General features: G+C 47.9%; 1 protein-coding gene across 1 annotated transcript in view; it reads right to left on the reverse strand.

The window, feature by feature from the left end:
* The window catches only part of CACNA1I (calcium voltage-gated channel subunit alpha1 I), a 116,542-nt gene that overhangs the window by 80,269 nt on the left and 13,107 nt on the right, over positions 1-23,166 (reverse strand). Inside the window, exon 3 of the mRNA XM_034790613.1 lies at positions 1,917-2,014. Within this exon, the coding sequence (XP_034646504.1) occupies positions 1,917-2,014 (98 nt within the window). The remainder of the gene's footprint in view (positions 1-1,916; positions 2,015-23,166) is intronic.

The raw sequence follows: 23,166 nt of genomic DNA on the forward strand, positions 1-23,166 counted from the left end.
TTTTTAGTTCTGGGCCCCAATAATTAAAATGTCCTTGGCACACATCCTCAGGAGACAGCCTGTCAACTGAGTTTCTTTCATTTAGTTTCTTGCCTGCTCTCACCTGTAATAAACTTCCCCTCAGCTCTGGAGAAGGGAATGAAGACACTGAGGTATGGAATGGGATTGGCCTCAGCCCTGTGGGAGAGCCCTAAGGAGGTCTTGGTCATTGTGGATAGCCTGATAAAAGTGAGAGCCGGCGGCATTAAAGGGGGGAGAAGAAAGAGACTTCTTGTTATATGGTAAGGAAGAAAAACTCAGTATAAAACCTGGGGAGAAATGCTGAAAGTGTCACAATGTCTTACGTGACAGCTGTTTTCACTGAGCAAGGCATGACCTGAAATACCAGACAGACACAGTGGGATAAATTCATTGCTGGTGTAACTCCACTGACTTCAATGGCATGAAATTGGCCCACTGCATCAAATCCACTCCCCTGTTATAACCACCATGATACCTGTGCCATATAGAGTGGATACGTCCTGTGGTGACACAAGCAATCCTTGTCTACCTTACTGTGCTCTATAGTTATCAGAACTGAATCAAGAAAGAGGAGATGCGGAGGAAAAGGCAAAGGAAGAGAGGTGGAGCGTAATAAAGATGTGACACGCAGGTAAGAGGCTAGTTTCTGTTTCCCAGCCCTTGCCACATGAGATGGGGCAGGGTTACAAAAGATTATACCCCTGTCACATGGCAGGGGTCAGTGTCCATTGACTGCAGGGAAAAGAAGGAAAGAGAGAAGTGTCATATGAACACAGCAGATACATGGCTGGATCCTGTGTATGGTACCCCTCCTCACCCCCTTCCCGCCACAGTGAAATTAACACCAGGGTGGGCCTGTTTCTCAGATCTGAGCCAAACCATTTAGCTGGGCCAGGGAGCTGTAGAAAGCTGCTTGTGCCTCCAGGTTCGGGCTCGGCCCATCAGATCCTGACAGCTCAATCCTCAGCGGAGCTCACAGCCCTGACTCATACATGCTGCATATACACAGAGCTGCAGAGGTGGGAACCAGGACAAGAGGGAAAGGAGAAAGTACGCAGCAAGGAATAGATAAAATACACCATTGTTGTTCACCCCCACGCAGAGCTGGGCTGGTGTATTTTTAAATGAGAGGAAACTGAAGAATGGTGCAGAAGGTAGTAGAAATCAACCCCCTCACCCCTCTCCCACCGGATCTCACTGCTCATCCATCCCCCACCACACACCTCACCATGACTCTACAGGCAGTCTCACCCCTTCCATATTCTTACATGAGACAAAAAAAATTCTTGCTTTATTGCCAACTCCCAGCTCCAGCACTTTGGTCATCAATTGGGCACGATAGACAGAACGACACCACGTGTAGCCTTACTGTTCACACACTCCTCACAACCCAGCCTGGCAGTCTTTGCAAAGCCCTTTGAGAAGAGGTTTTTTTTGGAGGGTGGGATGGGGGTGGTTGGAGACAAAATGAAGGGCTAGGCTGAGAATCTCAGGTACACAGGAATTTAACCTACACCTGGATTGGAACTAGTGGCTCTCAATCCCATTCTCCCAACATCCTTGAGCTCTTCGGTACTCACCGCCCAACTGAGGGATTGGTGATTTAGAGCGGGAAGGCTAAGTATCCCAAACCTATCTCCCAGTTCCTGAGCCAGCCAATGGTCCACAGCTGGGACTGGAATCTAGGGGCCATTGTTTTGGTGATCCACCTAGAGTATACATGCATACCTGTTTTACAGACAACAAGGTCAATCCAGCTACCTGGAGGTCCAGGGCTGGACAATCAATGGGGGAAGAGATCCCAGACACAGCAGCAGAGCAATGGATAAAAACGGCACAGACAAGGGTGAAGTGCAGATGAAATGGGGTGCCGGTGAGAGGGAAGAACGACTTACTAGGCACCCGGTTGATGGCTTTGAGGGGCCTCAGGACACGGACAGTACGGATTGCAGACAAGTTAATGTTTTGGAGGTCCAGGGAATATTCCACCATCCTGCAACAGGAGAGACAGAGAGTGAGTTTAAAACAATCCAAGACCCAGTTTGAGCGACAGGTATGACACCAGCAGGAGGAAGTGATGGGTGCTTGAGATGAGAGGGCAGGGTGTTCACGCCCTCCATGCAGTGCAAACAGCTTTCAACGCATTCGTGCTTTTCCATCCGGCTGGTGGGGAAAGTGTTAAAAACAAGGGGGTACTGATGAACCCATGAACACATTGATAATATGCTAATATGCTCCTCACTGAAGCTGGAGAGGCAGAGGAAATGAATGACAACGGCTTTACAAAGCACAGGGTGCATTTTTATTCAAGAGTTTCTGGCAACAGTATAAGTCCTGAGAGTGGAGCTGGAGTCCTCAGGAGCCCTACAAGAGCAGAACTCAAGTCCCCAGAACCCCAAGGTAGAAAATTCAGCCCTTCAATCCATACGTTTTGGAATGGAAATGAGAGAGAGAGCAGCAGTGACAAGCCATCAGGCTCCAACTTAGCAGGCTGCAATAACCCCAGCCTGGCACTTACCTGTGGCGACTGTCACAAAGGGCTGTGCAAGAATGGACAAGGGGATGGTGGCAGAATAGCACGCACCCCACAGGTGACCCCTGCAGAGAGAGACGGGCTGGAGTCCACTGGCAGCTGAACAGTCTGGAGCACAACAGCCACCTTCCCTTCCCAGCTGGTGCAGCTGGACTTACTGTGGCATACACATCCATGGATTCCCATCACAAGGATCTCATCAAGGATCCTTCTAGCATTGGGCAGGGCTCACGAGCAGCAGGAGTGATCACATCTCAGCTGTACGTCATGCCTGTTGGACACCATCCTAAGGGGAATGTCCTTATTTTATGATATATACAGGATCTGTGTTTTTTTTAAACTTGCAACCTACGCAGTGAGTTCTCTCCCCAAATAACCTTGAGAACTGAGCAGGTATGAGTAATGCATTGGCTTTAACCCACCCCTGCCAGTCAGACAAACATTAAGGAAGCATTCCTTTACTTTAATAAGTGGAAAGGGGAAGAAACATGGGCCTTATAAGGCACTTACTGTAAGAGGACCTCAAAGCACTTTACACACGTTAATGAATTTAGGCTCATGACCCCTTTGGAAGGTAGGCAAGCATTGTTATTCCCAATTTACATGAAGGGAAACTGAGGCACACTGCAGTAAAGTGACTGGCCTCAGGTTGGCCACTGAGTCAGTAGCAGACTCAGGAATAGAACCCAGATCTTCTGAATCCTTCTCCTCGACATTAACCACAAGGCCAGGAAAAAAATGGCACTCTCTTGTTGTTTCGAGGTGCATAGGAGACGGATAGGAGAATCTTCTCCTTTCTGCTGCATCTACTCCAAAACCAGAGATGTTTGCTTAACATGCTGCACTTGTCATATAGAGGCCTTTAGATTTCAGGGATGTCTATTCAGCACCTTTCACCAACACCAAATCCACTTTCTATTAAAATACCATGTTGCTTTGTCTCAATTATTTTGAGCACTGTAACCCCTCTATCCAGATTGATCCCTACACTCCATCACCTCATTCCTCCCCACCCAAAGGACATGAAGAGCAGGTGTCTACTTTTCTATCTAAACTTTTCACAAAGGAACTTGTTGGAGTGATAGATTTTTCAGACAAAATGGGGTAAACCTGTCTAGGTGTTGTGATTATTTTCTCTCTCTCTCTTTCCCTCCGCTCTGTTCTCTCTCATACTTTTAGAGTAATTGAGTGAAATAATTCTTTTCCTGAAATGCAGCGGTGTTGATCTATCCCCTGGAGCTGTCAGCTCCATACGCAGTGAACACAGAGAGAGAGGGAGAGAGAGAGAGAGAGAGAGAGAAGGGATTTTGTACAGATAATCAAAATATTCATAAAGGAGACACAGTCAGCCCACAGAAAGCATGAATGATGGACAGGGATTGAAGATGTGAACAGCAGTTGGGAAAGGATACAAAGCAATACACACACACACACACCAGGGCCTGCTCCAGGGTTTTGGCCGCCCCAAGCAGCCAAAACAACAACAACAACAACAACAGCAGCCGCGATTGCGATCTGCGGCGGCAATTCAGCAGGAGGTCCTTCGCTCCCCGGCGGAGTGAGGGACCGTCCGCTGAATTGCTGCCGAATACCTGGACATGCCATCCCTCTCCGGAGCGGCCGTCCCAAGCACCTGCTTGACAAGCTGGTGCCTGGAGCCGGCCCTGACACACACACACAGAGATATATGTGCATGTAGACATGCAATCACACACACAAAGACAAGGCCTCCACACAGAGTTATACACTTGCAGATGTTCTTTTCGCCCACTTCCCATGAGTACACTAGAGGGAAAAGGTGGGTGAGGTAATATATTTTATTGGACCGACTTCTGTTGGTGAGAGAGACATGCTTTTGAGCTACACAGAGCTCTTTCAATAGCTCGAAAGTTTGTCTCTTTCACCAACAGAAGTTGGTCCAATAAAATACATTATTTAATTCACCTTGCCTCTCTCATATCCTGGGACCAACATGGCTACAACAACACTGTAACCATGAGGACACTGTCAGCTATACTCCCTATGGAGATGTGTGGTGGGGCAGGGCGAGAGCTGTGAAAACAAGGAGTTTCCTCTCTGACAAATAGCAGAATAATCCAAAACAAATTCTCTCACGCAGATAACAAATAAGCAAATGATCCTAATGTAAAATCTTGTACTTTGGAAAGTGGGCCTTCTTTGAACTACAAGTCCCCACATAAAAGATCCAATTGCTCTCACAGTGCATGAGCACAGCAGAAAGGCACAATCTTGTAATGAACTCACTGCTGGGTACGTGTACTCTACCTCCCTGTACTGGATGGAATCAAAACTTGTCAACTATAGTGCTACAACTGAGATCCTCCACCAGTTGAAGTTTGGAGCAGGAGGGTCAGAAGTCTATGTCAGCTGTAGTTACAAAGTTCCCAGTAGCCACAGTGTCAGCATACAGCATTCTAGGTGGCTCTGGATTTGTTACACTATAGTTTTGTTTGGTTGCAAGATCCTGGAACAGTCAGTCTCAGTGCCAGGTGTCAGTGAAAAAGAACAACTGGTTCTCAGGGAAGGGAGAGGATTATTCTTTTGGGAGAAAGTTTGACCCTCTAGGGTTTTGTAGTGAGCAACTTCTAACAGAGATGAGCCCAACTCCTACCTGTTTGGCTAGGGGTTTCAGCTCATCTGATAGAACTGCCACTTACAGTTTCTCATGAGGATTCTCAGTAATAGCCTTGGTTAGGGTAACAAGCGGGACATGCATGCACACCAGCACTGGATGACAAGGGGTCCCGGCTAGTTGGTTATGCCCACTATGTTCAGCTCAGAGATATCAGCTATAACGTGGACCCCCTGAACCTCCACATCACACAGTTCCAGAATCTCCTCTGAGTCAGCAGTTCTCCTGCCTCAGGACCACTCCTTGACACATCTCTCTCATTCCTGATGTCTCTAGCTTTGGCATTACCTTATGTCAATGTCTCTCCCCACCCCTCAAAGTGATGCCAGGAACACAGACTCAAGGAGGGAGGAGACTGGGATGAGGCAAGCCCCCTGCCCAGGAAGGAATCTACTGTCTGTGTGGGCAATTCAAATTTCACCTCCATCCCCTTTCAAAATGGGATCTTTCAGAGACACTGGTAATTTCAGCAGGTGGACCTGCAGAACCCCACCAATTTTCAATCTTGCTGTTTGCTTTCATACCTTTTCCCTGCCACCCTGTCCCCCACCTCCCCGGACTGTGTTTTTACTGGTGGTACCCAGTACATGGAGGGAAGCTGGACTACACTGGAGGAGTGCATCATCTGATGTCATAGGCGTGCGGAGCACATTTCATTAGGGTGTGCACCCAGGGAGCCCCGCCCTAGCCCCGCCCCATCCACTCCCTCCTACTTCCCGCCCCCTGACTGCCCCCCTCAAAACCCCCAATCCCCCCTGCTCCTTGTCCCCTGACTACCCCCTCCTGGGACTCCTGCCCCTAACTGCCCCCCAGGACTCCACCCCCTATCTAAGCCTCCCTGCTCCTTGTCCCCTGACTGCCCCCCTAGGACTCTACCCCCTACCTGTCCCCTGACTGCCCTGACCCTTATCCAGACCCCCGGGACTCCCACGCCTATCCAACCGCTCCCCACCCCCTGACAGGACCCCCAGAACTCCCGACCCATACAACCCCCCCCGTTCCCTGCCTGCCCCAACCCCTCTCCACATCCCTGCCGTCCTGACAGGCCCCCCTAGAACTCCCAACTCATCCAATCCCCCCCCAGCTCGTTGTCCCGGACCACCCCCTCCAGAGACCCCCCCACCCTAACTGCCCCCCCCAGGACCCTCCTTGCTCCCTGTCCCCTGACTGCCCTGACCCCTATCCACCCCCGCCCCCTGACAGACCCCAGGACTCCCGTGCTCCTTCCAACCCCCCCTGCTCCCTGACTGCCCCCTCCAGACTCCCTACCCCAACCACCCCCCCGGGATCCCACCCCCTATCCAACCCACCCTGCTCCCTGTCCCCTGACTGCCCCCACCCCTTATCCAACCCTGGACCCAGACCCCTTACCATGAGGCTCCTAGCAGCATGTTTGGCTATGCGCAGAGCCAGACATGCTGCCCCGCAGAAGCGGGCAGCCCCGCCCCTCAGAGTGCTGCGCGCGGTGGTATGGCTCCAGATGAGCAGGGAGCGTGTCTGCCTCCCTGCGGAGCCAAACACTGCCCCACGGGAGCGCACAGCCCCGGTCCCCAGAGTGCTGTGCGTGCGGCGGCATGGCTCCAGGGGAGGGAGGATGGTGGGGGAGGGGCCGGCGGCTTGCTGCGCTTGGCCGGGCGCTGCAGCCCGGGAGCGCGGACCCTGCGGCTTGCTGCGCCGGGAGAGTGGGGCCATTTTCCCACCCCTGCATTAGGGTGTGCCTGGGCACACCCGGCACACCCCGTGTGCACACCTATGTCTGATGTCATAATCTTCCCTGTGTGACAGGAGGACAGGTTACCATGGAGACTGACTGGGATGTCACCAAGAATGAGTAGCCAGGGCCAGGTTAACCGTCAGGAAACCAGGATCACATTTGCCACACAAGCGTTTGAAGCTCTTGTAACCTTTGCCTTTAAACTCCTGCTTCACCTAACACCCACACCCTACCAGCAGTGAGCCTGATCCTCACAGAGTTCAGGATTATATGGCTGTCCCTGTTCAACAGAGTTCACTAGACCAAAACTCAGGGGCCCAGCTGTGAAGTTTGAATTCAAATTCCCATCTCTATAATGGGCCTGAACAATTATCTTGAATCCAGTGACTCCTATGCATGGGGAGAAAGGGTTGAAATCTGAAGCTGGATCAGAATTTCACAGCTAGCACCCAAAACTTTGGACCTGAAGAAGGAGAAGTCTGGGTCTGCATCTGAACTTTGGGGTTTCGACCCATCACTTGCCCCCAGCTATCCGAAAGAGTTTGGGAAACCATGTTGATCACAATACGCTGCAGGTGTTATAAATTAACTAGAGCAGGGTCAAATTAAGGCCAACCAAGATATCCACCACCTTCTCCCCTAATCCTCCCCTTGTCGCAGCCCAGCTTGACAAGAAAGCATGGGCCTGATTATATATTCCAATTTAGCTTCTCTCGGCATCTTGTAGTCTCTGTTCTTTTATCATAATTGCTGCTGGTGTCTTCAGGCCCAGAAGCAATCAAGCAAAGCAAACGGCCCAAAAAAAACCCATACCGGGATTTGAACACTCTCTCCCTCCATCCCCCTCAAATAAATGGCAGCTCACCTCCGTCGTTGAACAGATGTTACTTGGCCTTTGGTTGTGGGTGGGTGAGTGCAGGAAGGGATTAGGGAGCTGAAACTACTGCTAAATCAGTGGGAAACCCCTGAGCTGTGAAGGGATTTGAGTAGAGAGCTGTCAAGATAATTGAATTTGTACAGTAATGCCTCTCCACCCAGAGACTATATTCCCCTTCAAGGTTTCCTGTGTGACACTTCTCGGAAAGGGAGGGGGAACAATGCTACCCCAAAAAACTATTATTGTCCAGGGTAGGTGTAGGGGGCAAAAGAATGGTGAATGGTCACCGTGGGGAATGGTCACCGTGGGGAATGGCAGAGTAGTGCTCAAGATGTAGGAACTCATAACTACTTCCAGTTCAAGCCACTCTCAACAGGAGTTACTGTAGGGAACGGGGTGGGAACGCTGGCTGTGGGGGGGGGTCGCTGTAGGGAACGAGGCAGGAGCGCTGATTGTGGGGGGAGTCTTTGGAGGGAATGGGACGGGAGTGCTGGCTGGGGCGGGGGTCGCTGTAAGGAACAGGGCGGGAGCACTGGCTGTGGGGGGTTGCTGGAGGGAACAGGGCAGGTACACTGGCTGTGGGGGAAGTTGATGGAGGGAACGGGGCTGGAGCGCTGGTTCTGGGGGTTCACTGGAGGGAACGGGGTGGGAGCGGGCCGCTGGAGGGAACGGGGTGGGAGCACTGGCTGTGTGGGACAGTCGCTGGAGGGAATGGGGCAGGAGCACTGGCTGAGGGTGTTGCTGGAGGGAATGGGGCGGGAGGGCTGGCTGGGGGTTCGTTGGAGGGAACAGGGCGGGAGGGCTGACTGTGGGAACGATCGCTGTTGGGAACGGGGAAGGAGACCTGGCTGTGGGGGAAGTCGATGGAGGGAACGGGGTTGGAGCACTGTTGGTGGGGGGAGTTGCTGTGGGGAACAGGGCGGGAGCGCCGGCTGTGGGAGGGGGTCGTGTAAGGAATGGGGTGGGAGCGCTGGCTGTGGGGGGGCAGTTGCTGGAGGGAACGGGAGGGAAAGGCGGGCTGTGGGGGGGGGTAGGGTGACCAGATGTCCCGATTTTATAGGGACAGTCCTGATATTTGGGGCTTTTTCTTATATAGGTGCCTATTACCCCCCCACCCCTGTCCCGATTTTTCACACTTGCCATCTGGTCACCCTAGGGGGGGAGTTGCTGTGGGGAACAGGGCAGGAGTATGGGTTGTGAGCAGGATCGCTGTAGGGAACAGGGTGGAAGCACTGGCTGGGGATGGTGCTGTAGAGGCTGTGAGGGATGGAGGTGCTGCCTGAAAGGGAACTGCCAGTTACTAGAGACGTGGGAATGAAAGGAGTTAAGACAAAAAGCGTCGTGCAAATCTGACCCCCACCCTCTTGCTGAGATTGCCTTTCAGATCCCTATCCACAGAGCAGTTGACATGACTTCTCAGGCATGCAGCATTAATTAGTAGGGGTTTGGGGTGGTGCGTAAAAAATCCATTGTGACATCTCCGAGGCAGGGCCAGAGGCTCTCGTCAAGGAAAGTTACTTCAATTCTTCCTGTGCTTTATATGCCCAGGAAGGGGCCAGTTAGTCATTTCAAGAAGAAGAGGGGGCAACGAAGGGTGAAAACAGAAAAAGGAAAAGGTGGGCAGAGGCGAGACACAGTTTTTGCCCTGTGCATTTCAGCTGTCAAAATCAATATGATATTTGCTCCATAGAATTCTAAAGTAACAGGCGTCTGTAGTTTCAGATGTTCTCTCCTCTGTGGCTCTGCCTCAATCCCCCTTGCTCCAGTTTTCTTCCCTTCTTATCCCTGTGCTGCTTTCTCTCCATCTCCCTGTCTCATGCCTCTTTACCTCTTCCTCCCCTTCCCTCTCTACTCCTCCCTCCCATCCTTCATGGATGTCCTTCTATCACTCTTCCACCTTCATAACTCACTCTCCCCTTTTTCCTTCTATTCTCTTTCCACTCTCCCTTTCCTCTTCTCTCTCTCTCTAGTCCTACTCTCTATTTTGATGGTAATCATTACTCTGTGCCTTGGCAAGTCTGTCTAGTCCAATGACACAGGAAAGATAGGAAGTATGGCAAGAGAACACCCTGGCTTAACCAGGGCCTGGGGGGAAATCGATCTAAGTTACGCAACTTCAGCTACGCCTCTCGCAGTGGCGGAGTACAGGAGTCAACAGGAGAGCGCTCGGGGGTCAATTTATCGCATCTAGACTAGACGCAATAAATCGATCCCCACTGGATCAATCACTGCCTGCCGATCCGGTGGGTAGTGTAGACGTACCCCAGGAGATTTTCAACAATCTGAAACTCAAAAAAGAGTTCTACAAAAGGTGGAAATTAGGTCAAATTATGAAGGATGAATATAAACACAAATAACACAACTATGTAGGGACAAAGTTAGAAAGGCCAAGGCACAAAATGAGATTAAACTAGCTACAGACATAAAGAGTAACAAGAAAACATTCTACAAATACATTAGAAGCAAGAGGAAGAACCATGACAGGATAGACTTGTTACTCAATGGGGCGGGGGGGGGGGAACAATAACAGAAAATGTGGAAATGGCAGAAGTGTTAAATGACTTTTTTGTTTTAGGGCCTATCTACACTTGCCATTTAAAGTACAAAAAGTCCCTTTTTTGCGCAAAAACCACAGGAGCGTCTACACTTGCCAATGACTTTTTGCGGAAAAACTCAGAAGTTTCACCACAAACAGAAAACCACCTCCACGAGAGGCGTACAGTTCTTACTGGTGATACTTTTGCAGTGATGTGCAAATGAAGACACGTTCTTCCTGTTTACACAGCTTTTAGCCTCTGGAGGGTATCACACAGTGCCTAAGTGACCACGCTGGCCTGCAGTTCTGACACCAGGTAAACAGACCTCTGCCCCTCCCCCTGTAAAGCCCTGAAAACTTTGAAACTCCCCTTCCTGTTTTCTTGGCAAGTGCTCACTTATCATCCGGCCAGGTGACAATGCCTGCTCCACAGAGCAAAGGATCCCCTGCTTGGAGAAATACTGAGCTACTGCAGCTGATCAGTGTTTGGGGAGAGGAGGCTGTGCAGGGATCCAGGATGCCCCGGGATCACCCCCCTCCCTTTCCCACAAGACCTATCCTCAAAATGGAGAAAGCTGCACTGTGGAATAACTGCCCTCAGTGCACTGCTCTCATCGGGGATGGAAGTACTGCAAATGTGAACACAATCTGACGCTTGTGGAAGTAAGTGAGAACACAAACCAGCACTTTTCTTTGACCTGTTCCCTATCACCAGTGAAACTGACAGTGCAAAAACTCTGCAAGTGTAGACATAGCCTTAGTTTTAACCAAAAAGTTTAGCAGTGATTGGACATCTAACACAATTAATGCCAGTGAAAATGAGGTAGGATCAGAGGCTAAAATAGGAAAAGAACAAGTTAAAAATTACTTAGGGTATGTCTTCACTAGCATGGCAACACTTTAACATGGCTGTGTAGTCGCAGCATCAGCGCTGTCAAAAAGCCACCCCCACGAGTGGCTCCCAGCACTGGTGCGCTGTCTACATTGCCACTTTACAGCACTGTGTTTTTTTTCCACACCCCTGAGCGAGAAAGTTGCAGCGCTGTAAAGTTGCAGTGTAGACAAGACCTTAGACATTACTTAGATGTCTTCAAGTCACCATGGTCTGATGAAATATATCCTGGAATACGCAAGGAGCTGACTGAGGAGATATCTGAGCTATTAGCAATTATCTTCAAAAAGTCATGGAAGATGGGAGAGATTCCAGAGGACTGGAAAAGGGCAAATATAGTGCCAATCTACAAAAAGGGAAATAAGAACAACCCAGGGAATTACAGACCAGTCAGCTTTACTTCAGTACCAGGAAAGATAATGGAGCAAATAATTAAGCAATCAATTGCAAACACCTAGAAGATAATAAGGTGATAAGTAACAGTCAGCATGGATTTGTCAAGAACAAATCCTGTTAAACCAACCGAATAGCTTTCTTTGACAGGGTAACAAGCCTTGTGGATAGGGTGAAGCAGTAGACAGGGGTGCCAGAACAATTTTTATAGTGGGGGTACTGAGAGCCATTGAATCAAACTGTAAACGCTATATACAATGGAAACCACTTCAAGCCAGAGGGTTCGGTAGTACCCCCAGCATCCCTAGTTCCAGCACCTATGATGGTAGATGTGGTATATCCTGACTTTAGTAAGGCTTTTGATATTGTCTCACATGACCTTCTCATAAACAAACTAGGAAAATACAACCTAGAGGAGTTACTATAAGGTGGGTGCATAACTTGTTGGAAAATCATTCCCGGAGTGTAATTATCAGTGGTTCACAGTGGAAGGGCATAATAAGTGGGGTCCCACAGGAATCGGTCCTGGATCTGGTTCTGTTCAATATCTTCATCAATGATTTAGGTAACAGCATACAGAGTACACAAGTTTCCGGATGATACTATGCTTGGAGGGATGGTAAGTGCTTTGGAAGACAGGATTAAAATTAAAAATGATCTGCACAAACTGTAGAAATGGTCCGAAGTAAATAGGATGAAATTCAATAAGGACAAATGCAAAGTACTTCAGTTAGGAAGGAACAATCAATTGCACACATACAAAATGGGAAATGACTGCCTAGGAAGGAGTACTGCAGAAAGGGATCTGGGGGTCATAGTGGACCACAAGCTAAATATGAGTCAACAGTGTAATACTGTTGCCAAAAAAAAAAAAAAAAAAAAAAGCAAACATCTGGGATATATTAACTAGAGTATTGTAAGCAAGACATGAGAAGTAATTCTTCTGCTGTACTCTATGCTGATTAGGCCTCAACTGGAGTATTGTGTCCAGTTCGGGGCGCCACATTTTAGGAAAGATGTAAACAAACTGGAGAAAGTCCACAGAAGAGCAACAAAAGTGATTAAAAGTCTAGAAAACATGACTCATAGACTTTAAAGTCAGAAGGGACCATTATGATCATCTAGTCTGACCTCCCGCATGATGCAGGCCACAAAAGCTGACCCACCCCCTTTCCCTTGACTCAGCTGTTGAAGTCCCCAAATCCTGTGATTTAAAGACTTCAAGTCGCAGAGAATCCTCCAGCTAGCGACCCCCGCCCCATGCTGCGGAGGAAGGCGAAAAACCTCCAGGGCCTCTGCCAATCTACCCTGGAGGAAAATTCCATCCCAACCCCAAATATGGCGATCAGTAGAAACCCGAACATGCAGGCAAGATTCTCCAGCCAGACCCTCATTGACCATTGATACTATTTACCAGCGATGGCACGCTGTTGATTAATTGACTAAAATCACGTTATCCCATCAAACCATTCCCTCCATAAATTTATCTAGCTTAATCTTAAAGCCAGAGAGGTCTTTCGCCCCCACTATTTCCCTCGGAAGGCTGTTCCAAAATTTCACCCCTCTGATGGTTAGAAACCTTCGTCTAATTTCAAGCCTAAACTTCCCCACGGCCAGTTTATATCCATTCGTTCTCGTGTCCATATTAGTACTGAGCTGAAATAATTCCTCTCCCTCCCTGGTATATATCCCTCTGATATATTTAAAGAGAGCAATCATATCCCCCCTCAGTCTTTTTTTGGTTAGGCTAAACAAACCGAGCAACTCGAGTCTCCTTTCATACGACAGGTTTTCCATTCCTCTGATCATCCTAGTGGCCCTTCTCTGTACCCGTTCCAGTTTGAGTTCATCCTTTTTAAACATGGGAGACCAGAACTGCACACAATAATCCAAATGAGGTCTCACCAGTGCCTTGTATAACGGAAGCAGCACCTCCTTATCCCTACTAGATATACCTCACCTAATGCATCCCAAGACCGCATTAGCTTTTTTCACGGCCACGTCACATTGCCGACTCATAGCCATCCTGCGGTCAACCAGGACTCCGAGGTCTTTCTCCTCCTCTGTTACTTCCAACCGATGCGTCCCCAGTTTATAACTAAAATTCTTGTTAGGCATCCCTAAATGCATCACCTTACACTTTTCACTATTAAATTTCATCCTATTTCTATTACTCCAATTTACAAGGTCATCCAAGTCTCCCTGCAGAATAGCCCGATCCTTCTCCGAATTGGCAATACCTCCCAACTTTGTGTCATCCGCAAACTTTATCAGCCCACTCCTACATTTGGTTCCGAGGTCAGTAATAAATAGATTAAATAAAATGGACCCAAAACCGAACCTTGAGGAACTCTACTGGTGACCTCCCTCCAACCTGACAGTTCACCTTTCAGTATGACCCGCTGCAGTCTCCCCTTTAACCAGTTCCTTATCCACCTCTGGATTTTCATATCGATCCCCATCTTTTCCAATTTAACCAATAATTCCTCGTGCGGTACCATATCAAACGCTTTACTGAAATCGAGGTATATTAGGTCCACCACATTTCCCTTATCTAAAAAGTCTGTTACTTTCTCAAAGAAGGAGATCAGGTTGGTTTGGCACGATCTGCCTTTCGTAAAACCATGTTGTAATTTGTCGCAATTGCCATTGACCTCAAGGTCCTTAACTACTTTCTCCTTCAAAAATTTTTCCAGGACCTTGCATACTACAGATGTTAAACTAACAGGCCGGTAGTTACCTGGGTCACTTTTTTCCCCTTTCTTGAAAATAGGAACCACATTAGCTATTCTCCAGTCCAACGGTACCACCCCCGAGCTTATAGATTCATTAAAAATTATCGCTAACGGGCTTGCAATTTCTCGCGCCAGTTCCTTCAATATTCTCGGATGAAGATCATGCGGTCCGCCCGATTTAGTCCCGTTAAGGTGTTCAAGTTTGGCATCTACCTCGGATACGGTAATGTCAATCCCCCCTCCTTTATTCCCCTCTATCACGCTGCCACTATTCCTAAGCCCTTCATTAGCCTCATTAAAGACCAATGCAAAATATTTGTTTAGATATTGTGCCATGCCTAGATTATCCTTAATCTCCAGTCCATCTACAGTCTTCAGCGGTCCCACTTCTTCTTTCTTTGTTTTCTTCCTATTTATATGGCTATAAAACCTCTTACTATTGGTTTTAATTCCCCTCGCAAGGTCCAACTCTACACGGCTTTTGGCCTTTCTCACTCCATCTCTACATGCTCTGACCTCAATAAGGTAGGTTTCCTTACTGATCCCTCCCCTCTTCCACTCTTTGTACGCTTTCTGTTTTTTCTTAATCACCCCTTTGAGACGCTCGCTCATCCAGCTCAGTCTATGAGGGAAGATTGAAAAAATTGGGTTTGTTTAGCCTGGAGAAGAGAAGACTGAGAGGGGACATGATAACGGTTTTCCAGTACATAAAAGGTTGTTACAAGGAGGAGGGAGAAATATTGTTCTCGTTAACCTCTGAGGAAGGACAAGAAGCAACGGGCTTAAATTACAGCAAGGGAGGTTTAGGTTGAACATTAGGAAATACTTCCTAACTGTCAGGGTAGTTAAGCACTGGAATAAATTGCCCAGGGAGATTGTGAAATCTCAGTCACTGGAGATTTTTAAGAGCAGGTTAGACAAACGCCTGTCAGGGATGGTCTAGATAATACTTAGTCTTGCCATGAGTGCAGGGGACTGGACTAGAAGACCTCTTGAGATCCTTTCCAGTCCTATGATTCTATGATATACAAGAGACCTTGAGTTACAAGGAAGGACAGTCCCAGTCACTTGTTCCATGTGCTGACCAATCTATTAACACATTGACCCTGGCCTGAACGTACCAAAAGGGTCTGGCCTGGAGCACCTTCAACTCATGCCAACCATTGAAGCAGAGAACAAGCATACAGGAAGGAGGACACTGATGGTGAGGTCTGAGCCCAGGCTGAATAGCTTCACCAGCCACAACTTTGCATTTATTTTGCTCCTCTTCCCTATATGCTCCAGAGAGAAGAATGATGTTTAGAACCTGAGAACAGCAAAAGAACCCGGCCAAACTGACTATGTCAGGTGACAAGAAGTAGTCATGAACAAGAGACCTTTGATAGCCACATTTTAGATTTTTTTTTTCAAATGAGCTGGATTCCTTACATACAAAAGCCACACAGAATGGACACAAAAGGTACATGAAATAAACATGAAAGTGACACGTGATGGGCACAAGGGAACACAAAGCACATAAGGGATAGAAAAGTCATATGCAATGAGAACAAAGAACATTGGCAAGAGGTACACAGCAAGGACATGCGAGCCCACACCAAATGATTATAGAACCATTACAGGAAGGAGAGGAAACTTGGTCCTGTTGCTAAGGGACTGGCCTGAGTCTCAAGAGATCTGGTTTCAATAATTCCCTTCTCTAATGTGGACTTTCTTTGAGCAAGTCACTTAATCTCTCTGCACTACTTCCTTTCTCCCACCTTTCACCTGTCTTAACTACTTAGGCTATGTCTACACTATGAACCAGGGCTGTGATTCTCAGCTCTGGAAGTATAAATAGCAGTGTAGCTGTGGGAGCAAGGGCAGTGGCAGTATGGTTTGGCCATGTGGCGTACAAACCCACCTGAATCCTGGCTAAGCCATGCCACCGCTGTGCGTGCAATGGAGGCTACCTTACTATTTATACTCATCGAGCTAGCACGAGTATGTGTGCACAAGCTGGGAATCACACCCCTTGCTCGTATTGCAGAGTAGCCTTAGCTTGTAAACTCTTTGGGGTGGGGACTGTCTCTTGCTAGGTGCATGTACAGAATACACAGCAGAGGTACAGACATGAAATAGCAGCAAAGAGTGCTGTGGCACCTTATAGACTAACAGACGTATAGGAGCATGAGCTTTCGTGAGTGAATACCCACTTCTTTGGATGCATGTAGTGGAAAATTTCCACTACATGCATCCGAAGAAGTGGGTATTCACTCACGAAAGCTCATGCTCCTATGCGTCCGAAGAAGTGGGTATTCACTCACGAAAGCTCATGCTCCTATACGTCTGTTAGTCTATAAGGTGCCACAGGACTCTGCTGCTTTTACAGATCCAGACTAACACGGCTATCCCTTTGATACTAGACATGAAATAAGCACAGAAAGGACAAATGACATTAATTATTATACAGCCTGTAAGAGTCTACTGGGTGCTTCACGACAGAAAAAAGCAGCCCTGGCCCATATCCCAAAGGGCTTGCAATCGTGATGCAAAAGAGAGGGGACAGAAGGGGTTGGAGGAGGAGGAGGAGGAAGAGAGTTACAGCAATAGGATTACGTTACTCAGTGAAGGCTGCACAGCAAGGTGGGATTTTTTCCCCCGGTATCTAAAACATCGTGGGTGACTCTCCTCACGGCAGAAATGAGTCTCAGGAATGGAATGAGAATGTACTGCCCTTGCAGACCAGGTTGCAGAGGCAACAGGGTATCGAGGTTGACAACATTAGCAAGAGGGCAAAGGCAAGGGAATGCTGATATAGTTCTCTCTCCCATGAGGAGGTGGCCAGCATGGAATTGTCTCTTTCAGTCTGCATGGTCAGCTGTGTGTCCAACCTTAGATGCCAACTGTCGTATTTCATTCCAGGGGCTATGTCTCCATGCAGTCATGTGTCTCCCCTTCCCAAATAGGACATAGGGGGCATTTTAGCTACTCACCAGTCTTATTTTAGATTTCCCCTTTCCCTCACTTCAAGGCAAAGGAACCTGGTGGATGTCAGTACAATAGCTGAGGAAATGGAAGATGCTGTGTCTCAAATTTCCCACCTACAATATGGAAGAGGGGCCAGGATAGTCACTCCTGAAAATGCCTACATCCACATGGTAAGCAGGGATGGGGGGGAAGGCCAATTACCCTTGGAAACTCCCACCTCCAGCTTAGAAATCTGTGGCCATGGAGTGAGGTGGGAGAAACGTTCCAACACCCAATTCCATGGCTAATCCTTTCATTGGCTCATATTATCTTAGTGTCCTGTACCCCCATCCTATGTCTCCTCTCACCTGACATACCTTGGCCAGCCCCACACATTCAAGGATATTAAAAATGGCACCTCAGATAGGCATATTCCTCCATACAGTTCATTCCTAGGAGTCAGAGACAATCAGCCTGGACAAACCCCCCACAGCCTCTTCCAATAGCTGCCCCGATTAGTGGAAGAAATAGGCAGAAATAGCTGAACCAACTAGCTTCAAAGCACCTAAGAAGCCAATTGCTGTCTGGTTAGTGTGGCTCATTCATGCTAACAGCAATAATGGCGGAGCAAGAGCAAGGAAGGCAAGAAAGCAAATAAGAAGCTAAATTGCTTAAGTGAACAGTGTATCATGAAAGACACCTGCTATGAGGCCTCATTAGTAAAGTACGTACCCTGGCTTATCCACAAGGAGAAAGCAGCAGACTGTCCTGAAAGCAGCATGGTGCCATTGATGTGAGGAGCTGAGTCCAGGATCCATCCCCATACCCACACTGGGGCAGGTCCCACTCACATCTCGATCCCCTTGTTGGAGCAGCCCCCCGGTGCTCATGTTCCAAGCAGTGTTGGCATTGGCTATGGCTAACTGAACTGAGCCCAAACCCGACCAAGCTCGAGAGTGTCAAGTTATTTGCAGACCTGACCCAAGCCGAATCCAACACTTGTAGCTAGGTCCCACTGAGTACGTGTCGGGTTGCAAGGCTCTACTTCAGGCTCTCGACAGCACTGAGGACACTATCAGCACTCAATACATATTGATTAGCAATATCTCATGCTATGTATCCAGACAAACACTCAACCATGAGGTTTGAAGGCTCTTGCACACATTCTGCAATCATAACTTTTGTGGCAAGGCTTGAAAACGGGCCCTAAAGGGTCAAGCAAAACTACTGAGGAAACCATCGAATAACACCTTCCATTCCTCACACTGAGAAAACCATCAAATGACATCAGATGAGACTTGGCCAATCATGACAGTTTGCTTTAGATTTCTTTGCATACCATAATCTGATTGGCTTAGCAGTTTTATTTATTTCTTCTAAAATCAGATTTCATGCCAATGCAATTATAACCCTTCACTAGCAGCAGAGCTGGGAGATGCAATAGAATTTTTGCCCTCCTTGTTTTGCTGGCAATGGGAATTTTTACTCCATTTCTTATTAAAAACAAAATATAAACAAAACCAAACCCCATGCTGTACAGGATAACTTAATTGAGTAAGTAATTTTTGATTTAATCAGGTTTTTTTTTAATGTCTCTCCAAGCAAAGGCTTGCTGAAAGCTGCCTGAGTCTATGATATCTTTCCCTAGCTGAATGGGATGTGATTATGTCACACCCCTGTATGTTCACATTTCCCTCCAAACCTAGTAATAAGAGAAAATGTCGGAATGTCTTAACAGTTGGAGGGACACTTTGTGACTAATATATAAGACATAATCAGGTTTTCTCTCTGTGATGAGAAAGCTAGGGGAGACTGAACAGCTCAGGGAACTGAAGAAAGAATGTGGGGCCTAGGTTTTTAAAAGCAGGAACCTAAAAATAGGCTCATAAATCCATATTTAGGCACTTCAATCAGTGACTTGATTTCCACAAGTGCTGAGTGTTACAGCCTGGACCGTGCCCCCCTGTATAGTCATCAGTCTGTTGTGGGTGGACCCTGATACTGGGTCCCTTGTACTTCCAAGCCAACTAGGTCTGGGTAAAGCCTAGCAACTATTTCTTAGCTCTGGGATTCTAGAGAATACTCCCAGACTGAGACCTTTGTCCAGTGCCCTGCCTTGGGAGGTGGGACACCACCATCCAGCTGTCCTAGCGCCTGAAACCAGTGTCTGAGACCTCCAGAGTCCCCAAGCTACTGAGGGATGCTCCTCCTGAACTCCACGTAGATTGTGGGCCACTCTGGGCTTCTAGGCTTCACAGGCTTAGCAAAGAACACAGTCACTTTGACTCTTAAAACATTCAGCAGTTACAGATTCTTGAAAATAACAAAAATCCCTTGTCCTAGTCAGAGCTCACTTCTCCTTGTGAGTCTGAGGTTCGTTAGAGTTTCAGGATGCATACCGTCCCTCCTGCCCTCATCCTCCTGCAATTCCTTCTTATATGTGGCCATGGCTGCCCCCACAATACAGAGCAGGACCCCGCTCTCTAACAGGACCCTTGTCTCTGTACCACATGTTCATGCTGAGGCCAGCTCTACACTAGGGGCTTGTCAACACCACAAGTGCTTTGCTGGCATAGCTATATTGGTATTGCCATGTGGGCAAAGCCACCTAGTAGAGATGCAGGTTATACCAAACAAAGGAGATCTTCTACTAGTATAGTTAAACCAACTCCATAAGCTATACAGGCAAAAGGATTCCTGCAGCTACATTAGGGCTTTTAGCAGCATATCATTGTCCCCTTGGAGGTGTGATTTTTTTCCCCACACTCCTAGCCACTATAACTATACCAACAAAACTTTGCAAGCATAGCTTTTTCCAGCCCCCTGAGTGAAACAAGCTATACCAGTAAAATTGCGTCTACATCAGGGGGGGTTGCCAACACAGGTATGAGAGTCAGGGAACTCATCTCTTCACATCTCTGATTGTCATAGCTATGAACATTTGCTGGCATAGCTTAGACCTGGCTTGAGAAGCTCCCGACTCACCGGTCAGGTTCGCTTGCCCCTTATAGGTTCCTGTATAGAGACTCTTGTTCCATGGGGGTGAGCCAGTAGCCGAGAGTCATTCAGTGTTGATAACAAGAGATGGCTCTCGGTGACAGTCCTTCAGCGAGGTGTTTAACACCTTCCCCGAGAAGGACAGCTGGCTGAAACGAAGTGCAACAGGCTGCCCTTGGGCAAGCCCAGACTTATGCAGTCATTGTGCCCATATAGAATGTGTGGAAACAGAGTTCATACACTGATACTGTCATATCCCACTAAGTAACCAGCAGCACCCATTCAGAGTGAGTTGTGTGTTCAGGCTGTTGTTTATTCTCCATGAGGGTCACCTGGCTGGGCTTCTGGGCCCCTGAATGGGCCAGGAGAGAGAGTCTATTTGTTTATGTCTCTCTAAGGACTGTGTGCTGGGAACTTTGGGTATGTACTCAACCCCAGAGTTTGAAGTTCGAGCGGTTAATCCCTCCCTGTTAGCGAGAGATGAAGCTAGAAGTGTAGAAGTCATTTGCCAGGTGAACGGGAGTGGCAAACATGCAGGGCTGGCTCTCGGCACCAGTGTTCAAAGCATGTGCTTGGGGCGGCCCTTTCCAAGAGGCGGCATTCCGGCACTTTGGTGGTGGCACTTTTCAAGGGGTGACACTTTTTGTTTTTGCTTCGGCCATGGCATTCCGGCTTTTTTTTTTTTGCTTGGGATGGCAAAAAACCTGGATCCAGCCCTGCAAACAGGGGAGCTGAGAGAAGGAGTGTGAGAGGCTCTCTTTCTAGCTACAGTTCTATGTTCAATACCCTGATGCCAGCAATGGACGTTTTCTTTCCTGCTTGAAACCAGAAGGGACTTCCTCTGCATGAAGTGGAAGTTGGTGGCTGTGCTGGAAAAATAGATTTGTGATTTGGAAGGACAAGTATTGACTCTACAGAGCATCAGAAAGACTGAGGAGTAGTTAGCAAACCAGATTCAAGTAATATCACATGCACCCCTCTCCTCTCAGAATCAAGAAAGAAAGAAACTGGTGACCAAGGAACCAGAGAGGAGGCTTGGCAGTTTGTAACCACCAGAGACAAGAGGACCAGGCAACATTCTGTGTGGCTGGAGGCATATGAGAATGGGCTGGCTGTGACCACCAGAGAGAAGAGGACCAGGAAGAATACCCACAGAGTTAGAAGAACTACTCAGCCCCACCCACAAGACTATCAAGAGTGCCCATGAAAAGATCTCCAACCATTCAAAGAAGGCAGACTGTGTTTGTCAGGGATTCTATGCTAAAAGAATGGAAAGAACATTCTGCAAGGGACAGGCAGACAATAGGGTGGTGTGCTGTCAGCCTGGAGACAAGCCAAGAGATGTGACTGCAAGATTGGAAGGGCTTCTGAAGTCAGCAGGCAAGGCTCCACTGGTGATGCTGTATATGAGCACTAATGACACTGCTTCACATGACACTTACACCATAGATTATAGATAAGGCTCCATTTATGTCACAGAGGTCATGGAAGTCACGGAATCCGTGACTTCTGTGACTCTCCACTTCAGCCTCAGGGGCTGCGGGACTCTGAAGCTGGCAGCCAGCAGGGCCCTGGCAGGGTTCCAACGACAGGCAACAGCAGTGACAGGGAGCCTCCTGCAAGGTTCCAGTGACAGGCGACAGACTCCTGAGGGGGACCTCCTCAGGGTTCCAGCGACAGGCAACAGCCTCAAGTGAGGGGGTGGGAGCACCTCAGGCAAGCGGCTTGGGGTGTCCCGTTTTCAATTTGGGAAATATGGTCACCCTGCAACTCCCAGCCACTGTTGGCAGAGGGGGCCCCCCTGCAGCTTTCAGCTGCCACGGGCAGAGGGGGAACCCCACAGCTCCCAGCCACTACGTTGGCGGGAGAAACCATGGAGCCGCAGTAGCAAAATTCACAGACAGGTCACCACTTCCATGAATTTTTGTTTATTGTTCATGACCTGCCCATGAATTTTACTAAAAATAATCATGACAAAATCTTAGCCTTAATTATAGACGACTTCAGAGAACCTGGACAGGTGTTGAAGGAGGAGAGGAATGTCTATGTGATCTTTCTAAGAGATCCTTCCCATCCCGCACACAAAGGAATTCAGAAGATTCTGGGAAGTGAACTGGTGCCTAGGTAAGTTGCATAAGGTAAAGTGTTTGGTTTTATGGAATATTGGCCACCTTCTGTGAGTAGAGGGGGCTGTACAATTTAGATGACCTCAGCTTGAAGAAAGGGAACAATCTTCTATGGCACAGATTGGCTTGACTTGTCAGTGGGGCCCTAGCAATGAAAGGGGAGAGCGAAAAGGGGAATAAATGAGCTCTGATTTCCCACAAAATCAAGATGTTGGTAACAAAATAATCAAGGACCAAAGGATGAAAAGAAAAAATTTAATTACCTAGGCAGCCAGTTCCAGGAACCTGGGTAATAAACAAGAGGAACTGCAATTGCTCATTTGTGAGAATATATTTCACCTAGTTAGCATTACTGAAACCTGGTGGAAAGTTTTGCACATTTGGAATGTTAAAATCAATGGCTATAAGCTATTTAGGAAGGATTGAGTGGGCAAAGGGAAGTAGGAGTGGCATTCTATGTAAAAAATGGCATTACCTGTTTCCAAGTCACTGACAACTCAGAAGCAAATTATCTTGAATGCTTATGGATCAATGTTCTAACAGATAAGTCGCAATCCTGGGTACTAGTTGGTGTCTGCTACAGACCACCAGATCACACTAGAGAACATGATGATTGGCTCGCTAAGCACCTACCTCTAATGTGTAGGGGAAAAAACTGCATCATCATGAGAGATTTCAGTTTGAGTGACATATGCTGGAGGTCTCATGCTGCCAGTATTAAAACATCTTTGAAATTTCTAAAC

Source organism: Trachemys scripta, chromosome 1 (genome assembly GCF_013100865.1).
Source record: "Trachemys scripta elegans isolate TJP31775 chromosome 1, CAS_Tse_1.0, whole genome shotgun sequence".
Taxonomy (NCBI): domain Eukaryota; kingdom Metazoa; phylum Chordata; order Testudines; family Emydidae; genus Trachemys; species Trachemys scripta.